The sequence below is a fragment of the Dendrobium catenatum genome, unplaced genomic scaffold (assembly GCF_001605985.2).
Source record: "Dendrobium catenatum unplaced genomic scaffold, ASM160598v2 fragScaff_scaffold_557, whole genome shotgun sequence".
Classification (NCBI taxonomy): domain Eukaryota; kingdom Viridiplantae; phylum Streptophyta; class Magnoliopsida; order Asparagales; family Orchidaceae; genus Dendrobium; species Dendrobium catenatum.
In genome coordinates, this window is record NW_021319019.1 from 134,676 (window position 1) to 158,903 (window position 24,228).

General features: G+C 34.4%; 1 protein-coding gene across 1 annotated transcript in view; it reads left to right on the forward strand.

The window, feature by feature from the left end:
* LOC110102212 (IST1 homolog) overlaps positions 1-22,268 on the forward strand; it is a 38,967-nt gene extending 16,699 nt beyond the window's left edge. Inside the window, exons 4-6 of the mRNA XM_020830436.2 lie at positions 4,725-4,896; positions 5,049-5,189; positions 21,818-22,268. Coding sequence (XP_020686095.1) covers positions 4,725-4,896; positions 5,049-5,189; positions 21,818-22,123 — 619 coding nt within the window. The 3' untranslated portion in view covers positions 22,124-22,268. The remainder of the gene's footprint in view (positions 1-4,724; positions 4,897-5,048; positions 5,190-21,817) is intronic.
* Positions 22,269-24,228: the final 1,960 nt, after the last annotated feature.

A 24,228-nucleotide genomic window follows, 5' to 3' on the forward strand; every position in this document is an offset into this window, starting at 1 on the left:
TGTGAGTTTGCCTTAAATGGCCTAAATGTCCCCCAAAAAAAAAGTTTAAAAAAAAATATGGAAATGACGATCAAGAATTTTTTACTCATTGTGAAATACCTCTCAAATTAATTTTTCTTGCAGCCAAAGATGGATAGTCTTTGCAGTAGTATGATGTAAAGAAGGCATACCTACATGAGGATGTTGAAAAAGAAGACTAAATGAATATTCCACTTAGATTTGATAGTTATTTCACAAAGAACAATTTTTGCAATTTAAAAAAAGCTCTATATAGCCTTAAAGAATCCTAGAGACCAAGGTTTGGTATATTTCCAAAAACCATGAATAAAGCTAGATACAAACAAAGTCCAAAATATCATGCCATCTTCTTAAACATTCCATTGATAGTAAAAATTTCAATTCTCATCATATATGTTGACGATATACTTGTCATAGGTGATGATAATAGAGAAATGAGGTCTCTCACGTGAAATTAATGGATAATTAGAATGAATAATATTAGGAAAAAAATGAATGCTCGAGAGAATTGATGAGCACGAGAATGGAATTAATAATTTCCCAGGAAAAGCACTAGCAAATAAAATGTTATGTGGTTAGGTAAGATTCACAAACGTATATGACAAGCAGAGAAATGAATATTCTAGTAGTTTATAGATAAATTTCATGATATAAACATTTGCACATGCTAAATGTTTTAGTCTTATTTTGTGTTAGTAGCTCTTTCTATCTGGCTATATTCCATTAATCCCTCTCATTTTTTTCCTAACATCTATTGATAAAAAGCTTCCAATAAGATAGAACCATAAATATAACAATAAGAATAAGATTACGAATAATGATATATATATATACAAGGATTTATTGGTTTCTTCTTCATTCTTTCATCCCTTCTCAGCATAGAGCTTTTTCCTCAACTACTTTATCAACACAAGTTGCCAACCATAACTATAATCTCTTTCCTTGTTTAACCATTACCCCAACTCTATGCCTTTGATTGCCACCTCTCTGGTTATTCCACCAGTCTCCACCAGATCATCACCAAATACCATGAAAACCACTGACCATCGAAGGGGTCGGGAACAGAGATCTCTCCATCCATTGGAAGATTCCTTTCAATTGTTGATTTTATATCCATATATTGACTTGTGTAGGAATTAGGTTAGGTGTGAACCTTATGTTTATACAACAAATTTTGACTCCAAATTTGAACATTATCTTTGCCAAAATCCTTTCTATTTCATAACAAAGATTTTGGTGATTTTATTTTGACTTTGAGATTAAGGTTTTTATTAGGATTAAATCTCCACAATTCTACCATCCCCTACTTAGATGTTAATTTGTGATGCGTTGTACGGAAAGAGATCATCTTTGTGTGATACTCCCTTTAATAAACCATTTGGGCTTTGTAGTGCCTTAGTTCCTTAGTAGTGCTAATAAATCCGTTTACCTTAAACTTTACTTTATTTTTGTTTTCCTTTATATCTTGAAATATCATTAGTTTTGAATGCTCTCCGGTTCTTTGCAAGCTCCCACATGATGAATGCATTAGCCCACTTTACTCCTTCATAGTAACTATGCAATTGATTTTGTAGTTTCCCCCATCGTTCTATCACCATAGCACCCTTGATCACCATCCAAATGTCAAGACAAATGGTTAAGACATAACCTCCTTCACTTTGTTGCCCAATCGATATCAAGTTTTTGTACAAGCTTGAAAGGTGTCTCACATTTTAGAGCTTACACATTGTCTCATTATTAGTATTGATTTATACATCACTAGCCCCCCGCCCCCATAATTTTCAAAGTTTCATAATCGAGAAGTTGAATCTTTATGCAATCTTCTATAGAATAGTTTATCATAAACTTTTTATATGGAGTGGAAAGAAAAGAAGTGCTTGAGTCTAGGATTAATAATTCTATAGGACTATCTTCATTAAAAACCAATACATTATATATATCTTCTCTTGCAACATTCACAAAGTTTTTAATTTGATTTGAACTCTGCCCACTACTCTGTAGCCAGTCTTGCTTTTCACCTGGCCAGTCTTGCTTTTCACCAGTAATTACCACTATAAACTTTGGATTGGCTGATCTATTGAGATTCATACCTACTCCTAGCATCCTCTTTCTCTACAATTCTTCCTCTACATTCAAGATTCAAAGCAAAAAAAGAACCATTTCTTGATTTCCATGGCTTGATGTCTGCACTCAAACTCAAGATCAGGTCATGGATATTATTGAGTTTTAGCTTTATAGACTTGTATGAAGTGATAATTGCCATCTTAATTTCAATCCAACTTTTTGAAAGTGATGATAACAAGCTCAAAGATGGTTTAAATTGATATCTATTGAGCTTAACTAACTTATGTTTTGATTGAACGCATTGGTATACAATGTGAATCTGTAATCACACTTGAAGCAGAACCCTTTTGCCTGTCTATCTTGCACCTCCCCTTCTATAAGGCGCTTGAAATTTCCTCCAGGAAAAACTCCAATGCTCTTCTCCTTAGGCGCTTCCCTCAACGACAACGTTCGATTCCTCGGTACTTGGGTCATGGGGGTGTTTCTGTAAGCAACTCCCATGGTTTTGGTTTTGCTGGCCTTCTCCCTTTGATGTTTCTCTTCCACTTTCTGTGCTAGCTCCATCGTCTCCCTCAGCCACCTAGGTCTCAACACCATGAGCTCTACTTGTGTGTCTTCCTTAAGTCCCTACATGAAATTCTCTTCCAATTCTTCCTCAACAATTCCCCTCAGCCTACCCGACAGCAGCTCAAATTTCTCCCGATATTCCATGACTGTCTCCTCCTGTGTTAAGGCATAGAACTGCTTGTGGAGGTCTCCTTCCCGAATGTCTCAGAAATGTTCCAACAAGCAATTCTTAAATTCTCCCCATGAATAGATCGGATACCTAGCTTCCCTCCACTCAAACCAAGCTAAGGCTTTTGCCCTCTAAACATGTTCCCGCCACCATGAGCTTTTCTCTTTCAGTCAGCACATTGATTGCGAAGTAACGCTTCACCCGATACACTCAACCTTGGGCATCTTCTTCTTCTTTGAAAACCAGTATTTTTAACTTGCTTGATCTCACATCCATACCCCAATGGTTTCTCTCTCGGTTGGTTCCTCCTATATAGTGATGGTGTGATTTCCTCCCTTCTTACTTTAGCAGATTGGGACCACAAGGCTCAGCCCAACCATAGCCTCCTCCGGCCCACCTCCCCCCATGCCTGAGTGGCCTCCCAACTGGGATCCCCTGGGGTGGTCCTTGAGGGTAAACACTCTCTACTTCATCATTGTCCTTATGAATTTCCTTTCCCTTGGATTCAGCCCTAGGAATCGCACTTGAAACTTTCGACTGCATCTCGATCATCTTCATCATCATATCTTCCAAGTTCTCGAAGCACTTCTCTGTGGATGAGAGCCTTTCTTCCATAGTCTTGAAGCGGTTCTTCTCCATCATATCTTCCATAGTTAATTAATTTTCCTCTCCTAATTGAATTTCAAATTCTAATTCTTTTCTTCCCTGATTCTCTCCTTATTCCTCCTCTCATAATGAATCTTAATGTTGTTGGGCCCCACAAGGGAGGCCGAATATCCCACCCCTGCACCGCACCGCCCCGCCCCGACCGGTCCTGGCTTTGGTTTGGCTCCTGGTGCACCATCTGGCCCCACCTGTTGAATCTGCCACCCTATCAGACTCTTGTTCATTCTTATTTAGTTTGATATTATTATTGACTAATTGAACGATCTAATGATGAAATAGTAACTACAGCCTATGTGTTATTTATCTTCTGTTGCCATCAGTCCTTGGTCTTGGAGCGTAAGTGTGTAAACCTTCTTACAGAGGTCTTCCTTTAAACACCGCACAAAATTCTATCAGTCAAATAAAAATATTAGAGCACAACATTCAAGAGACCCTGAAAAAGCTGTTATTTGACTCTCTGGATGGACATTTTCAGGTTTTTTTGGCTTTGATCTGGAGGTCAACAGTAAGATTTTAAACCTTCTTACAGAGGTCTTCCTTTAAACACCGCACAAAATTCTATCAGTCAAATAAAAATATTAGAGCACAACATTCAAGAGACCCTGAAAAAGCTGTTATTTGACTCTCTGGATGGACATTTTCAGGTTTTCTTTTTTTCCTGTTCTGTATGATTCACTTAACCTAAATCTCTTTTGTAGCGAACATTTTTGTGCCTGAATCTCTAACAAACAGGATTGCGCTTATGTAGTGTACTCTTTTATTCTTCCTAATTAGGTTCTTTTGTGCAGTCTGCCAAGTTGATGGTGTCATTTGAAACCTTTGATTATTTGTCTGGCAAACAATATTTGGCATCATGCGTGGCATATGTCCTATGTCCGATGATATATCAAATCTCTTCTTCAATATGGCATCCTAGAGCTAGCATATGTGCGACGATAGGAGTAAATGCATAAAATACCTTTTTCAGAAATCACTGTGTACCAATGGCTCACAATCATTTACGATCTTCACTTTCTGGTTACTCTTTCTTCCTTCTCTACTCTTTTTCACTTGACTTTCTCATTTTATCTATTCTCTGAACTCTAATTGTGGTAAATGATATATCCCGGATCATACTGATTCTAGTAAGCTTGGTTTAGAGTGAAACAATCATTTTGTTGGCAATGAGTTGTTCTTCTTAAATGTTTATTTAGTGCAATTTGCTCGGATTAATTTAGTTAAAGCTTAATCCATGTTATAGGAATTGCCCTTCAGAGTTGCTGGAGGCTGTTGCTAGCATCATCTTTGCTTCACCAAGGTGCTCAGATGTTCCAGAGTTATTGCAGGTCCGTAATTTGTTTACAACAAAATATGGAAAAGATTTCGTTTCAGCTGCTGCAGAGCTACGGCCAGATAGTGGTGTTAACCGAGCTGTAAGAAGCATTTCTTTCTTTAATACTCAAGAAAATAGATGAAGCCTCATGTTATTCATTTTCCTTCTTTGGGTTATGGATTCTTTGCTTTTATCTATATCCATTCTTTGTCTGAACTGTCCACACAAGTGATTATTATACTTCTTCTGCAGGTAATTGAGAAACTCTCGGTGGCAGCTCCACCAGTTGATAGAATACTTAAGGTTTTGAAGGAGATTGCTTATGAGCATAATCTTGATTGGGACTCATCAAGCACTGAGAAAGAATTTAGCAAAAAGCACGAGGACTTGCTGGTACCATTTTTGTCCCCACTTTATTTTTAATTAATCGTTTACTTATGCGAAACTTATCTTTTCTCGCTAATTAGTTTACATAAGAGGTTGCGAGTCCCTACATATTGATTGCTCAGTCATCACAGCTAACCCAGCATTTCATGCATGATGATTATTTTACTTGGTATTTAAACCTTTCAGAACATATTGTTTCACCATATTCATATGTTTTTTGGTTTTTTTTATCATCCTCTCACATAATCTTATTCTATAATTGATTCACTATGTAATATAAGCTATATATTAAGTCATAATGAGCAAGGATCCTCCCTATTACCTTTAGGCACTGTTTGGTTTGTAATAAAAGGAGTGTAAAGTAAAGTATTCCAAACATAGGAATTTTGAAAATATTGGTATTTGGTTTGAAGCAAAATAAATGCAATGAAATTTTGATGCATTTGGATTTCATCATCTAGTTCATTTTTTGTATTTTAAATTTCTTAGATTTGGGCGAATTCCAAATACACCAGAAATTCATTGCAATTGTCATTGTTGGCCGCTGCCACACCCGTTGGCAACCACCACCACTGCTGCTGCTGAGCACCACCACCGACCATCACCTGCCACCATCATCGTTGGCAGCCATTGCTGACCACCGCCATAGCCCATAGTTGCTCGCTCGCCACAACCCTCCAGTCATTGGCTACTGCACCGACCACCACAACTGCCAACCACCACCATAACCCTTCACTACCTTCGCTCGCACTGTCGGCCACCATTGGTGCCCGCCGCCTAGGAGCACCAACACCCACTGTCAACCACCACCATCATCGTCGGTCATCACCATCACCGGTCACCACCATCGCTACCGTCATTTCCAACCACCACGTGCCGCCACCTTCCACCACCGCGATCGCGCTGGCCACCACCACCACCAATGTTTGCCACCTACCACCACCTATTTTACACTTTACTTTGCATTCATTTTACTTCATACTAAATAAAAAAATAATAATATTATGCATTCATTTTATACTTATGCAAACAACTCCAAAGTATTCCTTTTATATTGTATTCTTGTTTTAGCTAACCAAATAACGCCAAGGAAAATGGAAAAAAACATTTAGCTTGGAATGAAGCATTTCTCCATGTTTGATAACTTATTTTTTCTTTAAATTTAAAGTTTATATCGTGATAAGGAGTAGGGGTCATTTTAGATTTTGATGTCCTTCATTATTAAATAAAAAGAGGCCTTCCAGAAACTGTCAGGAGATATTAAGATTTTTTTTAAAAAAGTTTTAAGATGATAAAATAATAATAGAAAATATGAAAAGTATGAACTTAAAACTTTGTTTTTCATAAGATTAATTAATTAAAACTTAAAACTTTATTTTTCATAAAATTAATTAATTAAAGGTATGAATTACTTACAATCGAGTTGAAAGTTGATAAAAACAAACAGAATTAAATCAGAATTAGAACATACAATTTGTGATGACAATTCTAATAAGGATAATTAAGAAATTTTTCTTTGAAAAAAAATCATATCACAAAATTATTATAATGTCACCGACAATTAATATTTTTTTACTACAAATTAAAATACTTGTCATACACTATATGTTTCATTCCCGTAGATAGGCTGTTTTTTTATTATATAACTGTATTAAATTAAATTTTACACTTTAAATAGTCCATAGAACCAACAAAATAAATTTACTAAAAGCCTAAATCATTTTATATTTTATCATAACAAGAAAAATAATTTTAATTTCGTATGTTATATTCAAATAAATTATTGACATGAATCCCTTTTAAAATGATGAGCTTTTTTTTTTAAATAATAATTTTTTACAACTGAAATATTATAGCTATAAAATTCTTAAATAAAAAATTAGTTATATAAATAGCACAATTCTACAAACATTGAAAAGTTTTTAAAAATTAAGTTACAACTAAACAACAACATGTAAAATATATTAAGTTCTATCCCATTAATTAATTAAAACCTAACTCAAAGTTCAAATAAAATGAAAAAAAGGTTAACCATATTAATGTAAGTTGAAAGTCAAATAAAAAAAAAAGTATAAATTTCATATCAAAATCAACAAATAGTATTAATCAAGAGGTATTAAATAAAAAGCTAAAAAAAGCAGTATAAACTACAATCAACCTTGGAAAATAACAAAACAAAGCAATGAATCGAAAAGGGAAAATTTTCATACAAGCACACACACACGAAATAATCATCAAATTGATCTTAACATGCATTAGAAGAGCTATAATTTTTGCAATGAAGTTCACCAAAAAGAAGCCAATCAAATGAGATGAATATATTAAGTTTTTAAAAGCCATCTTGCTTGTAGTCAAAATTGAATATAGAAGGAATTAATCAAAATTACCTTAAACAACAAAGCTAATATGAGAAGAGGATACCTTCACATGAAGACGTTCAAAGTCTTCAAGGGAGACAAAGAGATAGTAACGATGCAAGAGATCTTCATGGGAGACAGAATTAGCAATGGTGAAGACAAAGAACATCAACAAAGAAAAGAATCAAAAAGGAAAATTTTTCACACGGGAGCACACCTATGAATAATTGATAAGCTGATTTTAAAACGCAAAATAAGAGCTATAATTGCAATAATGAACTTAATAAAATAAAAATCAATCAAATGAGATGAATATATCAAATTCAAAAAGTTATCTTGCTTGCAGACTTGCAGTCAAAACTGAATATAGAAGGAATTAACCAAAATTATCGTAATCAACTAAGCTAACATGAGAAAATGATACGTTCACATGAAGATGTTTTAAGCTTTCAAGGGAGACAAAGAAATATAGCGACGGCAAAGGAGATCTTTAAGGGAGACGAAGATAGTTTAGCAATGATGAAGATGATGAACTTCAAGACAAAGCAATGAATCGAAAATGAAAAATTTTCATATAGGTACCCACATACAAATAATTGATAAAATGAATTTAAAATGAAAAAGAAGAGCTATAATTTTAAAAATTAAGTTCATAAAAAAAAGTCAATCAAATGAGATGAATATACCAATTTCTAAAAGCTATCTTGTTTGCAATCAGAACTAAATATAGAAGGAATTCACCAAAATTATCGTAATCAACTAAGCTAATATGAGAAGAGGATACTTTCACATGGGAGACAGATGATGGTGAAAGAGATCTTCAAGGGAGACACAGAGAGTTTGTAATGTTGAAGATAAAGGAACTTCGAAAATAATAATGTATATGTTTAATATTGGAAGGTTTGTGAATTAAAATAAGATATGGGAATACAAAGAGTTGAGAAGCAAATATATGCTTAGGATTTAATTTTGGAAAAATAATAAAAATAATTAAACCTCTGAAAAAGTCAATAACATCCTATGTTGCACGGATACGCCTATTTATGAGGCATGTTGTATCGGACACATGTCGGATACGGATACGCCTCTGATATGGCACGGATACGTGTCGGATACGGCTTTGCCGTGTCCAATTAAAATATTATTTAAATTTGATCGGACACGCGTATTGTACATGCGTATCGCTTGGTACTCAGTACTGCTCAGTACTCGGTACTGCTCAGTACTGCTCGGTACTGCTCAGTACTGCTCGGTACCGCTCGATACCGAACGATACTAGAACTCAGTACTGCTTGGTACTCAATACCGCTCGGTACTGCTCGGTACCGAGCGATACTAGTACTCGGTACTACTCAGTACTCAATACCGCTCAGTACTTAGTACCGCTCGGTACTACTCGGTACCGCTCAGTACTTAGTACCGCTCGGTGCCGCTCAGTACTGCTCGGTATCGCTCGGTACAGAGGGGTACCGAATGGTACCAAGCAATGCTGAGAAGGTAGAGAAAACTTTAAAGCAACAATTACAATAAAAATTTATTCCGGGGGCAACCCGGAAACCTCCGCAGGGGCGTTTCCCCTTGACCCCGTGACCTGACCAGGCAGGTCGAACCCTGCCAGGGGGCAGTGCCCCCTTGGCCCCCGGCATAGGCGCAACATATCTATACTTTTTATTAAAAAATTTCATGTTTCAAATTCATGTAGATTAATTGTGTCGATCATTCGTACTTTTAATTAAAAACTTCATATGCTGGACAATTTATGGGTACTGCTTGGTACCGCTCGGTACCACTCGGTACCGGTCGGTACTGCTCGGTACAAAGGGGTACCGAATGGTACCAAGCAATGCCGAGAAGGTAGAGAAAACTTTAAAGCAACTCTTACAATAAAAATTTATTCTGGGGGCAGCCCGGAAACCCCCCAGGGGCGCTGCCCCTTGACCCCACGACCTGACCAGGAAGGTCGAACCCCGCCAGGGGGCAGCGCCCCCTTGGACCCCCGGCATAGGCGCAACATATCTATACTTTTTATTAAAAAATTTCATGTTTCAAATTCATGTAGATTAATTGTGTCAATCATTCGTACTTTTAATTAAAAACTTTATATGCTGGACAATTTATGTTTTGGTTGTTGTACTATACATTTAAATATTTAATGCTTACTTCTATTTTAATATTATAAGATACAATGCTACAAATGATGTTGCTTTCATTTTTTTTGTCATTTCAAATATTATGCTTTGATTAATTTGTTATTTTTATGTATGATTTATATATTATAATGATGTATCCGCACCGTATCCATATCTTGTATTTTTAAGAATTGTCGTGTCCCACATCCGTATCGTGTCGTATCAGTGTCGCCTTATCCGTATCGGTGCAACATAGATAACATCATATATTCATATTGACCATACTTACCACTTCTATAATTCAAATGCTTAAATATCCAAACATAAAATTCATTACCTGTAAACAATCCAAATTATTGCATTCCATAGTCAAATTCTATCATATCAAACTTTCTATTATGCAACATTTATATAAGACTTTTCATATTAATACTGATTAAAAAGACCAATCAACATTTGGCTTGTTAACTGATAAAAATAATTTTATGACAACTCCTTAAAACTTCAAGTATTCAAAATGAACACTACACACCGATTAAGATAAAAAAAAATTCTGTTGGAAAGTTTATATTTCTATCTTACAAAAAAGATCATACAATGTCTAAGAAAATAATATCAAATTTAAAAATATCAAGTTCAACTGATTAAAAAACTGATTGTACCGAACAACAACAAAAAGCAAGTGAATCAAAAAAATTAAAATAAATTAAAAAATCTTGCAGAAAAATTGATTCTACATAAAATCAACACAAGTATTAAATTATCTCAAATAAAAATCTTGTTTAAAAACAAGAAGTACTTGCTAGGCCTAATAAATTAGCAACCCTTTTGGAACAAATTGTATGGCATGCCTTTAATATAAGAAATAAATAGCATCACAATCATTAAAGAAAGGAAGATTGCAAAGCAAGAAAGCTAAGACCAAAAGTAACGGGTAAGCAATTTTTATACAAAAAATTTATGAAAATGAACAAATATCTAGATACACTCTCTCACTCAATAAATTTTCCTCATTTTCTTTGGTAAATGTAATGCCCAAATATTATTATCATAAGAGTATATATCACTATCATAAATTCATAATAGATTAATCAAAAAAATCAAGAAGAGGATTATCTCATAATATTACCTTAATAGCATTCCCAATATAATTACAGAAATCCATAACAAAAGTCACTTGGCTCCCCAATTTGCTATGCCCGCTCTACAAAAAACCCCCAAAACCAACATTCCAATTAATCATCTCACTCAGGAGAAAAAAAAAAGCAAGAAAGAATAAGACATAGTCAGAAGAGAATAGTGATGAATCTGATATAGAATGGGATGGAAAGAAGACAATTGACAACTGAGAAGAAAATATCTAAGTACCATGCTGCTACTATATGCTAGATAACACGTATCTCTACATATCTGATCAACGAGTAGCCTTAATCGAAAGTTCTCTCTTTTAATCGGGAGGGGTAATTAACTTAGGGGCTTATAGGAAACCATAACTCATATCATAAAGTCCTCGCAAAATGAGGACGAAATCTCTGGGTTGTGTCTTATCTACAAACTCATCTTTCTTCTCAAAATTTACCTCGGAACTTAAATCCGTTAAAACTACCCCGTAGAAAAGTCAGCGGGCAGAGGCCAAGGCCGAATTTTCAGAGCCCACAACAATCAAATCCCAAAATTTATCAAACTTTAGAGAGCAAAACATTGAGTTGAAAAACTCACCTGGATCTACAAAATTAGAAGAAGTTCGGATTGAACGCGACGAGATCGAAGTCTTCTATTATGCCCAAAAGTGAGTCCACCGCTGAAGACAGGAAGTAGAAATGTTTGCAAAGTGTTCAAATTTAAGCCATACCAACAACTCTTAAATCACAGTCGTATTAGGAATGATAATAATGAATATAGTAAGAGAGAGAGAGAGAGAGGTACAACTATAGACCTTTCCTGCCAGTAGAATGTGGAGATTGAGACCGTTAGCGAGCTCAAGCGATAGGGAGGACAGTTTGTCTGACTGTTTGCATGAAGGGGCTTAGCTTCTGGGTTTGCGTGAAGGGGCACCTCATATTAGAGGGCTAAACCCAAAGTGGAAGAAAGCTAAGGAACCGAATCAATATGCTTAATGAAGTTCTAAGAAATAAGAGAGAGAAGAGGCCGCACGGACCACACCTTCTGTATGAGACCGACAAACTTTAGATTTGAATGAAGGTTGTGACAGCGAGCAAGAGAACAAAGATTCAAATCTCTTCTTTAAAGGAAGCATGCCAAAGACGAAACAACAGTTTGGGATCGGAAAGTAGGTGAATAAATAGCGGTATTGTTGCGAACTACAGGAAAAAAAATAGGCGATCTGACAAGGCTTAGGTTCATTTGGGATGTTTCGGAAAGTGTTGTCTGGATAAGCGCACAAGGAGAGAATAGTAGAAGAAGCACGCAAGGAGAAAATGGAGAAAAATATTGTTACCTTTACTGCGATCTACGATCGTGACTTTCGAGCCAACAAGAATAACGAAAGCTTGAAAAAAAATGTTACCTTCGCAGGGAACTCCCGACGCGACTTCCGAACCAACTAGAACAATGAAGGCGAAGGAGCGGCGACTCTGACAAGAACAACGAAGACGAAGAAGCACAGAATATTTCAAAAATCTTCTTCGTGCGAAGCCTTAAAGCTAAGTTGGATCGAGATATGAAGGGCTGCGAAATAAAGTACGGTGAACATTTATTTTAATTTAAAAAATTAAATGATTAAGAATTTTATTAGACAGAAAAGCTTGGGTATTGAAACCGCTTGCAAAAAATTTCTTTAATTGCTCGGCACTGAAATGCTCGGCAGTGAATGAGAGGTGGGTAACGCTCAGTATGACCATGACATAGAAACTCTATTTTTGATGTGTGAAATTAAATTTTTTTTAAATGAGTGAATAAATATTTTGTAGGTAAAAATTATGCGAGTGTGTCATAAATAAAGAATTTGAAGAGTCATAGATGAACGTTCCAGATTATTTTAAAATTTATAAATGAACGATCTGGATTTGCTAAGGGTGGAATCTCAAGCTATTTTTATGTAGTATAGAGTATATATATATATATATATATATGCTAAGTTCCCCTATTTTTTTCATTATGCTTCATTTTTCATGCTTTTCCTCAAAAACTGGAGATCTTATTTCTACAGCATCTGGTTCTGGAAAATTATTGCGAGCGGTATCTGGATTTGTTCAGAGGTAGTGAATGAATTTGTTGAGCTCTTCAACAGCTACCACACACAAACCAATAACCTCAGTTCATTTTTTTTTTTCAAGGAATTTTTTATTACAAGAATAATTACAACAATCAAAATAATTTTTGATGACATCTATTTTTAAACCAGCAAAGAGTATACAATGACGTAATGTATTCCATTTATTGAAAAAATAAATAATAGTTACAAATTTGAAATCCTCAATTTAAAATCTTTTATATATATGAGTAATTCAATCCCTACCTCCTAATTCAACCATCTAAAAATATATATTTCTACAAAATTATGATTCAATATATATCACGTATATATAAATAATATATCCACCAATCTATATTTTAATACTACTAAATTCAAAACAATCATATAGTTAACCCAACAAAACAAAGTAAGTATTTAAAAATTCATCCATCATTGTAAAAATAATTTAAATCTAACAATACACACATTTGTTTTCCTTAGCTTGGAAAGAGGAAACTCTAAAAATGCTATCTAAAAATCAATATGTAAATTGGTGAGCACTAAAATCAGTAGGTAATTCTAGGGGTGCAAACGAGTCGAGTCAAGCTTGAGCCAAAGTTTGTTCGAGCCGAGCTTGTTAATTATGCAGGCGACTCGAGCTCGACTCGAGTCAAGAACTCGAGCTAGAGCTCGAATCGTGTGTCTTATTCCCAGGCTCGTTTTGGGCTCGTTAGCTCGAGCTCGAATAGTGAGCTCGTGCTCGGCTCGATTACAAGCTCGATTTGATTATTTTTTATGAATTTTTCACATTAAAAAATTATGATTTTATTAAAATTTTCAATTTATCATCATTAAAAAGAACATTATAAGTTACTTAAAAAAACATGATGCTATTTAGATAATATCTAAAATATATAAAGCAATAAAAAAATTACATTCTCTTGACAAGAACAAACCACAAGAATCCATAAATATTAGCATGGTCTAAGAGTCTAGCCACCATTCATGACTATTGAGATGAACATAATAAATGAAAGATATGAAATAGTCAATATTGTAGAATCAAATTACAAATTTCCCAAAGCATAATCATATATAATATATCTCAAACAACTCTTAAAAAGATACAGTGCGGCCAAATTCCAAGTTTCTCATATCTCCTTCATCTTCATCTACCTGCAAAGATGCAATTAAAAAGAAGAGCATTAAAAACCTTACTAAGGAATCAGTACTTAAATGAAATGATTATTTATTGTATCCTTATGTTTTTCTATCTATTACTGTACACATGTAGCCTATGTAATATATTAGATCCTCTCTCCACTCCATCAGACAGGTTTATTTTATCAAATATCCCATGCAAGAAAAACACAACTAACATAAAGATACTTTAATTCTATTGAAAAAAGAACTACTCAAGTTCAGATATTTGGGGGAAAATAAACCACTTGCCAAATAGTGAAGTACAGATTCAAAAGTTTGAGATAAAATTTTCTAATCAGTTAAGAATATTGCAGAGACGGCACAATTGTTGCTTCATTTTCATATGAATCTAATGAATCATTGATGTAGGCAAAGGGGGGTCACCCAAAAAAAATTTGGTTTTGACTTCCCTTGAGCTTACTAGCTCCATGGTTTAAAATTGCGCAATATAAAGCTCGCCTTGAGGGCCCCCTTTGCGCAATTCCAGTAAAAAACTCCTCGATGCTTATGCCTCAAGTTTTTTTAATGAGGCTTGTGCCTCAACTTGGTTGAGGTCCGCCTCGCCTCACTGGCATGAGGCTTACGCCTCACGCTATATATATTAAAATTTACATAAATCTTGAAGTAAATGTCCGACATTGGACTCTATAGGAGAGGAGGAAGGGGAGAGAGCAGTTTATCATAATGATGATTCAAATGAAGAATCCTTAGTGATGATAGTGCTGATGACTTCTGAGTTCTTATGTGATATGTCATTGCTATTTATTTTTGGAAATTTGAATTATATGTTAATGAAAAGAATACTGGGATTTGGGAAAGATAGAATTTTGAGTTGAACTATATTTCATGTTTTCTTATTATTAGGATATTTTGATTTCACTTAATTTCTTATGCTTTTTTTATGTTTTATATTATTCACTTATCAGCATATAAAAAATTTATCATTTTATATCTACGCAATCTTTTGATTTTGAGGCTTATGCCTTAAAACTCCTTGAGGCTTACGCCTCGCCTCACGAATGAAAAACGCCTCAATACCTGAATACGCAATTTTAAATATTGACTAGCTCAATAAATTTTGAGCTGTAATTTAGCTCATTATGAGCTGGTTTTTAGTTCACTTATTGAACTAAAAGTTAGCTCATTATTAGCTAGGTTTTAGTTTACTTATTATCTTATTTATGTAGTTTTATTTATAGTTTTATCTCTTAAATTTTGAGTTTGTCCCTTGGGATTCCAAAATGGCTTTTGGATTTTCGTGCCTTGGCTCCATGGTATCCACGGTTGGCTGTTTTCCGTGCTTGGCTCCTTGGCTTCTTCGGTTGGCTGCTGGGTGGTTTTTTCCGTGCCTTTTAGCGCCTCAGTTCTGTGCGGGTCTCTTTCGTTCCGTGGCTGCCTCTTCGGGTCCCTGACTGGGCTGTTTCCCGTGAAGTGTTGGGGGGATTTCTGTGGTTTGTGATGCTTGGATTCCTGTGGGAATTCAATAAATTGGTTGTTTGTATTCCCTTCTTATGCCTATATATATGAGATATTTTGGAATGTTTTAAAAAAGATATGTGAGAATTTTTGAAAAAAAATCCTTGTGATTTTCTTGGAAGAGCTTGCCAGCTTTGTCCACCTTCTTCTTCTATCTCTAGGAAAGACTTGCGAGTACTTTTCACCCTTTTCTTTGCTTCTAATCTCTTTCGTCTTTCCGCAAGTATCCATTCCATTGTATCCTTCATCTCTTGAAAAGCAGGTTTAGGTTTTAATTTGTGTTTGTATCGTTTGTAAGAGTTATAAGGTGTCTTGCTTGAGTCGATTGAGTCAAAAGTTTGTAAGTGTCTTTTATATGAAATGTAAGAGTTTGTTCTTCTCTTTACTTAGTTCCTTAGTTGTATTTTGTGTCTTTTTTGAGGTGATCAAGAATCTCTCTTAGGGTTCCTCTCCCCAGGGGATTTTTGCTCGCATCAATCATCCACAAATAACATGATTGTATCATTGATATGCAAGAATAGTAAATTAATTTAGCAAGTTTATATTAACATTCAAGAACAGTAAATTGATTTTATCGTTGACATGCAAGAACAATAAATTATATTAAAGAAAAACTTTTCCAAAAAACATGAAAGAACATTAAATTGAAACAAAAGATGATAAGCCACGAGATTTATCATTGACTAAAAATTTACCATGATAATAATCTTCAAGTGCAAGATATTGGTATCTCGATTTCATCATCATCATCCTCTTCCAATAAATAATTGCAAAGTATATCAGTTATAATATAAACATTAAACGAGTTACACAAGCATTAAAAAAATGAATACCTTCATTCTTTCCTTTAAACTATAGTGAGCATGAACCCAATTCGATCCACATATCAATGCCTGAACCATTTCAATGCCCAATTTAAAACGATATGTATCAACCACTCGCTCACCCGCTGAGAAGGTGGATTCATAAGCAACTGTGCTAATAGGAATTGCTAATATCTCCACTGGCAGTCTTGATAATATGCGATATTTTACTTGGTTGCTTTTCCACCACCCAATAACATCAAAAGTCTTGCCGGGTGGACAAATCTCTAAGCCATCTTCAAGATAATTATCCAAATCTGATTTAGCAAGTTTCTTACTTACTTTTTCGGATACATATTGTAAAATCAAGTCATCCACTATATTTATTTTATGCACCTTCCTGAGAAGTTCTTGAAGAATTATTTTCACCTTTTGAACCCTCCTTAATATATTGTAAAATCAAGTCATCCACTTGAGCTGCTTGACTAGAGCTCTGCCCATTGATTATATATGAATCAGACTGAGGTGGATCAGTTATCTCAAAATATTGAACACAGTTGAATGCAACACATGCATATGAAAATAAACACAATGAGCACCCAAGCGTTCCATAAGCATTTCACTCTTTTACAGGTTAAATCCTATAATTATGTTACAATTCACTTATCCAACCTTGCTCTGATATCAAAAAGCTTGTCACAACTCAACCGATATGACCTGATATCACACAGGTCATATTATGCAAGATTGTACCGAGACTGACCCCAAGATCTAGTTGGAGAAGTACTGAAATAAAGCCTCTAATTTATATACTACATAGAGGCACTATAGAATGCAATATAAAGAAGAAGATTATTGAATCTCAAAATGATTCTTTGTATATCATTAAAAAAATCTAAAGGCTATCTACAATAGCGCTTGGCAATAAAGAATAACAAAATAAAAGTCAAACTTGCAAAAATTAGAACTAACCAAAACATACATATAACATAGATTAGAGCTTGTTATTCAAACTACTCCTCTTTCTCTTTACCCTTCCTTGGGCCTGAAAGTAAAGTAAAAGCAAGAGCTAACATGGCTTAGTAAGTTATCACAGTCTAGAACAGAAATCAATAAATAAAACCAAAAGAATTGAAAACTAACCTAAATCATATACTGAAATTACATACTATTAAACAAATATTGAAATTAATTGAATTATAAACAAACACTTCATAATGATTATCAAAATAGCTCTTAAGCTCAATTTTCTATATATCTTCGTTACCAAAACCTCACCTCGGCACCTACTAGCACCTAAATAACATAATCCTACCTTGGTCGCCCACTAGCATTTGCATCACAATGCTTCGGTAATAGAATCCCACTTCGCTCGCTCATTGGTACTTGCATCACAACACTTTGATAATAGAATCTCACCTCGATTGCCAACTGGCGTCGGCATCACAACACTTCAGTAACGGTATTCCACCTCGGTCGCCCACTGGCGCAGGCATGACTTAACACCATAACATTTCTTTTATATTTTTCAATGCATTTCATTAATTAAAGCACATTTGGACTAAATTTAAATATTGTCAAAATGTCATAATGGTAGATAATAGAAATACTAGTGAGCAAGAATTCATAATTTCAAAATATAACCAAATTATCAGAGATTGTGTAAAATATCATTTTGAAGCTTCAATTGAACTAAATCACTATTTTTAGATGTCAAAATAAATTTCTAAGTTGACAAAAAATATTATTTTTTCGAAATCACCTGGCAAAAAATTTTAAGAATACATTCAAAATATTCATAATTTCAATCTTTATACATATAAATAGTTACGCAGTAAAAATTTTGCCAATACAAAGTTAGTCTTGTTTTTCAGTAACGGGGTTTTTTTATTCGAAAAATATCAAAAATATTAAATTATTGAATACTGAAATAGGCAAAACGTAACCTAACTTGAGACGGGCAAAATTTCCAAGTGGGCCAACGGACAAAAATCGCTCTGCGACGGCTAAACCCAAGCTTTTCTTCTTTGATCTCTTATTTTTTCTCTCTAATTCCCCCAAACGTTATTCTGTTAAATTAAATGGCATAGGAAAAGAGATTTAAATAATATATTAAGTGGGTTTAGATAGTTATGTTGAAATAATAATTTAATAATATTATTATAATCAATTTTATATAAAATTTGTAAAAAGATATTTCAGAATTCAATAAATATAGAAGAATATCCATAAAATAGATAATTTTATTTAAAGAATTTTGGTGAAATCGATTTGCAAAACACACACCTAATAGTTTTAAAACCCCCACCTATACCATTAGGTGTCAATTTCTTAAAGAATTTAATTAGTGCCTAATATTTTAAAAAAAATTGGTGAAACTAAAACACAATAATAAATATCTTATAACAAAGATGATTTGTGATTTGGACTTATAATGACTCTCGAAATAATTTTTTTACTGCTATAGGTAAAAATATTTTTTTCTAAATTTTAAGTTATAACAGCTTGCCTAACATTTAATACATACTACACTTCACTAGTGAGTAGTAGCAAAGAATTCGTAGTGCAGAAAAAACTAGTCTATAGGCGAGAACAAGGGGCTCGTATTAAACATATTTACCTGCCTACAAGCAATATCAATGAACTTGCAAAGAACACTACAATTAACCTGTGAACAGAAGCAAGAAATTCGTAGTGCATACGGCTAGCTTTTAAGAAAAGAATAAGGGGCTCGTATTGAATAAATTAGTTTTCCTACAATCGACTATAGGAGATTCGTAGCGAATAATGTAGTTCACTTACAAGCAAAGTACGATCTCTTACTGCCTATTAAGCAAACATCACATATCAATTATGCTAAATGATAACTTGAATGAGGGAAAAAAAGCTGAACAATATCTCTCCTATACACAATAACTGAAATCAAATACTACGCTTTCATACCTTCGGATCCACAACACTCGTACAAGCATACAGAAGACATTTCTTCAACTTCAAATGAAATCTTGCACAAAATTTAGTGACAATCACTTATGCAAATAATCATATTTAATTATTTTAAAATTCCTCTTATGCACTAAAATATAATTCCCTAAATTTAAATGCGACTCATCGAAAAGTGTGCACATTATTTTTAAAAGAAGATTTTTATACCCCGCATGTGCTCTAAGAAATGTGCTAAATTTGCAAACATAAATGGCTAAGAATGTTGCGCAAGGGTTAAATGCTCACTAATATAAAATTCTATTTTCAAACTAAAACTCGAATGTGTTCCGACCGTTGCTTCATACTCTAAAATTCAAGGCCTGAGAATGATATGCGATGCAAATATTCAAGTTTCATCATCCTCCTTAAAGGACTTGAGTCGATACGACTTGGATTAATAAATGAACATCTAATTACAAATCTACCTGAATATTTAGTTTTAAAGTCCACATCAAGCCTTCAAAGGCTCTTTAGATGAAATGAATAATAAATTATAAAGGTTTCGGTTAATGGTGTTCGTATGATAAGTCACGAGGCCAATAATAGAACCTAATCCTTTATTAGCGGACAAATAAAGTTGGCTAGGTTCTCAAATAACTAAAACTTTAAATTCCGATTATGGCTATGTTGAATGTCAATCTCAACCGGAGGGGACTACTCTTTTAAATGCATCCAAATTTTATCAAAATACAAATATTTTGAAATGACTTTAATTTAACTTCGATGATGACCGTGTTTAATGTAAATTTCAGCCAGAGGGGCAAATTATTAATGATCTACCAAACGTCAAAACTTAACGTCTATAAAAATATTAATTTTTAATATTAAAATTTAATCATCTAAACTTAAAGTAAAAGGATTCATGTAGTTGACCCACATAATGAGATAATGACTTTTTGTTGTTTTTGTTATTGTATGTTTAAAGTAAAACTCATCCACCCTCCAAGGGTGATAAACTCAAGAGCAACTCTAGTTCACAAAGAACAAATATCCAATTGAGAATATTATTCAGATTCATTCTTAAATAATTTCATGTTAGTAAGGAATTGACAGTTGTGGTCTAATTAGTAGCTTGGCCAGATTGCTCCACAAAATCCGTAGCTTGGTCAGACGGTTCTGCATTAAATTGTTATAATTGGTTCTCTAATCAGTGGTTTGGCCTGACGGCTCCACAATAAACCTGTGGCTTGGCCAGGATAGCTCCACATGATAAATGATTATGACCATGACCCTTGACCTACCGACTCCATTGTATTACGGTCACGGCTAAAAGCTTGTATGTTCCACAAATGACTAGTTATCATTTAGTAATGAGTCATAGGGTATGATTGATAGGACACCAAGCCCTTTGTTAGCTTATGCTAACTTGAATTCGTCCTTTTGACAAGCATTCACCCAATGTCTACAAGTTATCCTTGTACGAAGAAACCTATGGCTGCCGACAAGGATCCATCAGTCAGGTTGGGTCGACTATCTCCTCTGACTAAGTAGACCAAAAACCATAATGAGTCAGGATGATAAAACTTGAGATATTGATCGGGTTCATCATTCCCTCCACGATCCTCTTTATGTGATAGGTGATAACATTCTAACATTAAATTCTTAATCTACTGCTACTATATTCTAGATACTACACATATATTCAACAGTTAACCTAAATCAAAAGTTCTCTCATTATTGGGAGGGGTTAACTAGAGGGGCTTGTGCATATAGAAAATCAGAACTCATATCTTAAAATCCTCACTAAGAGGGGGAAATATCTGGGAAGTGTATTATTTCTATCTAATCTGTCTTTTGAAAATTTTCCCCGAACTTAATATGTTAAACTCTCCCCGAATATTCTAGATACAATGTGTATGTTCAACAATTAACCTGAATTGAAAGTTTTCTCTCATTATTGGAGGAGAAATTAACTATAGGGGCTTGCACTTATAGGAAATCAGAACTCATATTTTAAAGTCCTCACCAAGAAGGGGAAATATCTTGGTAGTGTATTATTTCTATCTAAATTTCCTTCCAAAAGTTTTTCCCGAACTTAGTATATTAAACTCTACCCGAATATAACACGGAGAGGCAAGAGTCCTAAAGCATAAATTTTTGAAGCTCATATTGCCTTTGAGAATTTTTATCAAAACAAGAATTAATCAACAATTTTTTTCAGAACAACAACATTCAAGTTCATTTATGTTTTATCTGTTCAGGGTGTGCTCATTTCTCCTGAATTTATGCTGCGCATATGTGCCCCGACTCCACCTTTCTTTTCTTTTAGAAAAGCCAAAGATCATTACCAAAACCTTCCTGTGCTGGGCCAGAAAATTCATGAATTTGTCACCTATGCAGCAATTAACTTTGACAATAGTGTTAAAAAATTTCCTAACTAATAATGGCAGCATTCATTGTTTCCCGTCTTTCTAATAATTACTTCCATGAACATTCCGATGATGGTGCTCTGCAAGTCTTACAGATTCTTCCTTTGCTAATGCAGGATGGCTCAATCCCCATGCTTACCGAGGTCGCTCCATTAAGCAACCCAACAAATATTTCATCACCAAAGATTGGGCAGCTTGAGCCTAAAGAGCATAATAACCCTGCTTCCAGGAGAGAATCCCCATTTTCTACCCCGAAGAACATAGCGCCAAAATCCAGCGATAGTCAACGGCCATCAGATGCTATGGAGAGAGCAAAAGCAGCACTCGCCACAGCTGAGCATGCTTTAGCTGCTGCACGAGCTGCAGCTGAGCTCAGCAAAGTTAAATTATTTACTCAGGAAAGTCCCAAACAAAGTGATTAATTAGCTTTTAATTCTCTGTAAAACGGTTGACGTATATATTTTTCTTCTCCTTCTCTCTTCGCTATGGACTGTAGGTGTTTTTTTGACTGAAAACAGGAAAAAAAAAGGGTAGTTTGACGAGTTTCTTAATATGTTTGCCTTGTAATTATTCTTAAGCTACCGTTGTTTGTTTGAACTTTCCTGCCATTAACTTGTTTCGCATGGCAATGCCATCTTTCTTGACTGGCTTCTCAGATCGTGCTCGACACGAGTCTATGGCGGCTGCGGTGGACCCGGAATTAATCAAGCCAGTAAACATGTGTGGAAGATCTCTCTTCCTTCGATTTTGCTTGCTTCCTCTTTTAAGCTTTTAAAAAACAATAAACAAAGAATGATGATATATATATTTTTTTAATATGTATGAGGTTTTGTTTGAGATAATTTTTTATTATTTTTAAAATAGTTTTTTTAGTATAAATATTTTTTTAAAATAGTAAAAAAATATAACGACCAACAAGCTGCAATATGATCCCAAAAATTGCTTTATTCAGGGAGGCCTTATCATGTTCTTAGGGCATCTCCAACCGAACGCCAAACGAGCGTTTGGCGTCATTCCTTCGCTCCAGCCGAACGCCAAAAAATCCTCCATTTGCTTGCGGGTGAACAGTGCAACGTCAATATTGGCGCTGCACTATTCACCCACGCCATTTTTCTCTGTCAACCGGAAAAATGCTGGAAAGGAGAAGGGTCGTTACCTTGGCGCAGAAGCAAAAAAATGGCGTTGGATTGGAGCAGCACCACGCCATTTTTGCTTTTTTCGGTATTTTGGCATGAAAAATAGAGTTCTCGGTTGGAGATGACCTTAGGCTTCATTTGGGATGGCTTTTATACTGCTTCTTAAAATAATTTTTTAGTACAAAAGTCGAAATTTTTGTACTTGAAAGTTAAAAAGTCATCTCAAACGAAGCCTTAATTTATATATATAATGTATATTTGTATCTTCTCCTTAATTACTTAAAGAAAAACATTTTCTTTATGAAGTGGTTTATACTTATTGATTAGAATATTACCAATCTTAATTCAATTAAATTATTTTTAAAAAATATTTAAAATATTTTTTATTACTTTTTAAAATAATTTTCAATGGCAGTGTCGGCACAGCCACAGCCATATCTGTTGTTAACCATCCGTCAATGTTGACCAGAAATAAAATTTTCATTGATGGCCACCATACATAACCCAGTGATCCCAAATAATCTCTAAGAATTTTTTTGGGTTTTCTCTTTTTATTTTTTTAAATATATTTATTTATTATGTTTTATAATATTAGTTTTTAAAATCAATTTAAATACTTTTTAAAATACTCAAAATTGCTTTATGGTATTTGAGTGCTATAAACAGTTATCAACACTAAGGGCATCTCCAATTGAAAAACTTATTTTTTCATTGGACTTCATTTTTAACACCAAAAAATAATATTTTAATTTTGTATTTTTGTTAGCTGAACACGGCTTCTTTTTGTTCCAGACCCTAACGGTGGATGTGACGTTTTTGTTTTGTATGGTTGCTATGGATGAAGGGCAAATTATTGCATCCGGTCTCCGAACGCGAAGAATAAGTTCGGACATCTAATAAAAACATGTCACATCACCTATGCATTTGACTGCGCTTTAGGTGCCCTTTACCTGCGTTTTGACGCGCTTAATTTAAAATAATATTTTATTAATATCCAGGCCTATCTCCGCGTCCAGTGACTCTATGCAATAATTTGTCATGGATGAAGACGTGAGTCTTCTCTCAGAAGATTGAGGGAGGATGCTACAGTTTAATGAGAATAAATAAGGATAATCTTTAGTTAATTTATTCTATTTAATTGGAATAGATGGTATATTCTACATAGATCAGTGCAAAGTTTCGCCGGCAATATTTGCATTAGATGGAGAGACTGAAAGATGGTAGATGAGGCAACATCAAGATAAATTTGTAGGGTTGCTCAATATCCAAATTAAATGGGAAGAATTTACACATGTTTTTAGAGACTTTCGTGCCTCTTTCTACAAGGAGGCAAATGTAGGATAAGTTCTTGAGGCTGATTCAAGGGGACAAATCAGGGATGAAATATGTAG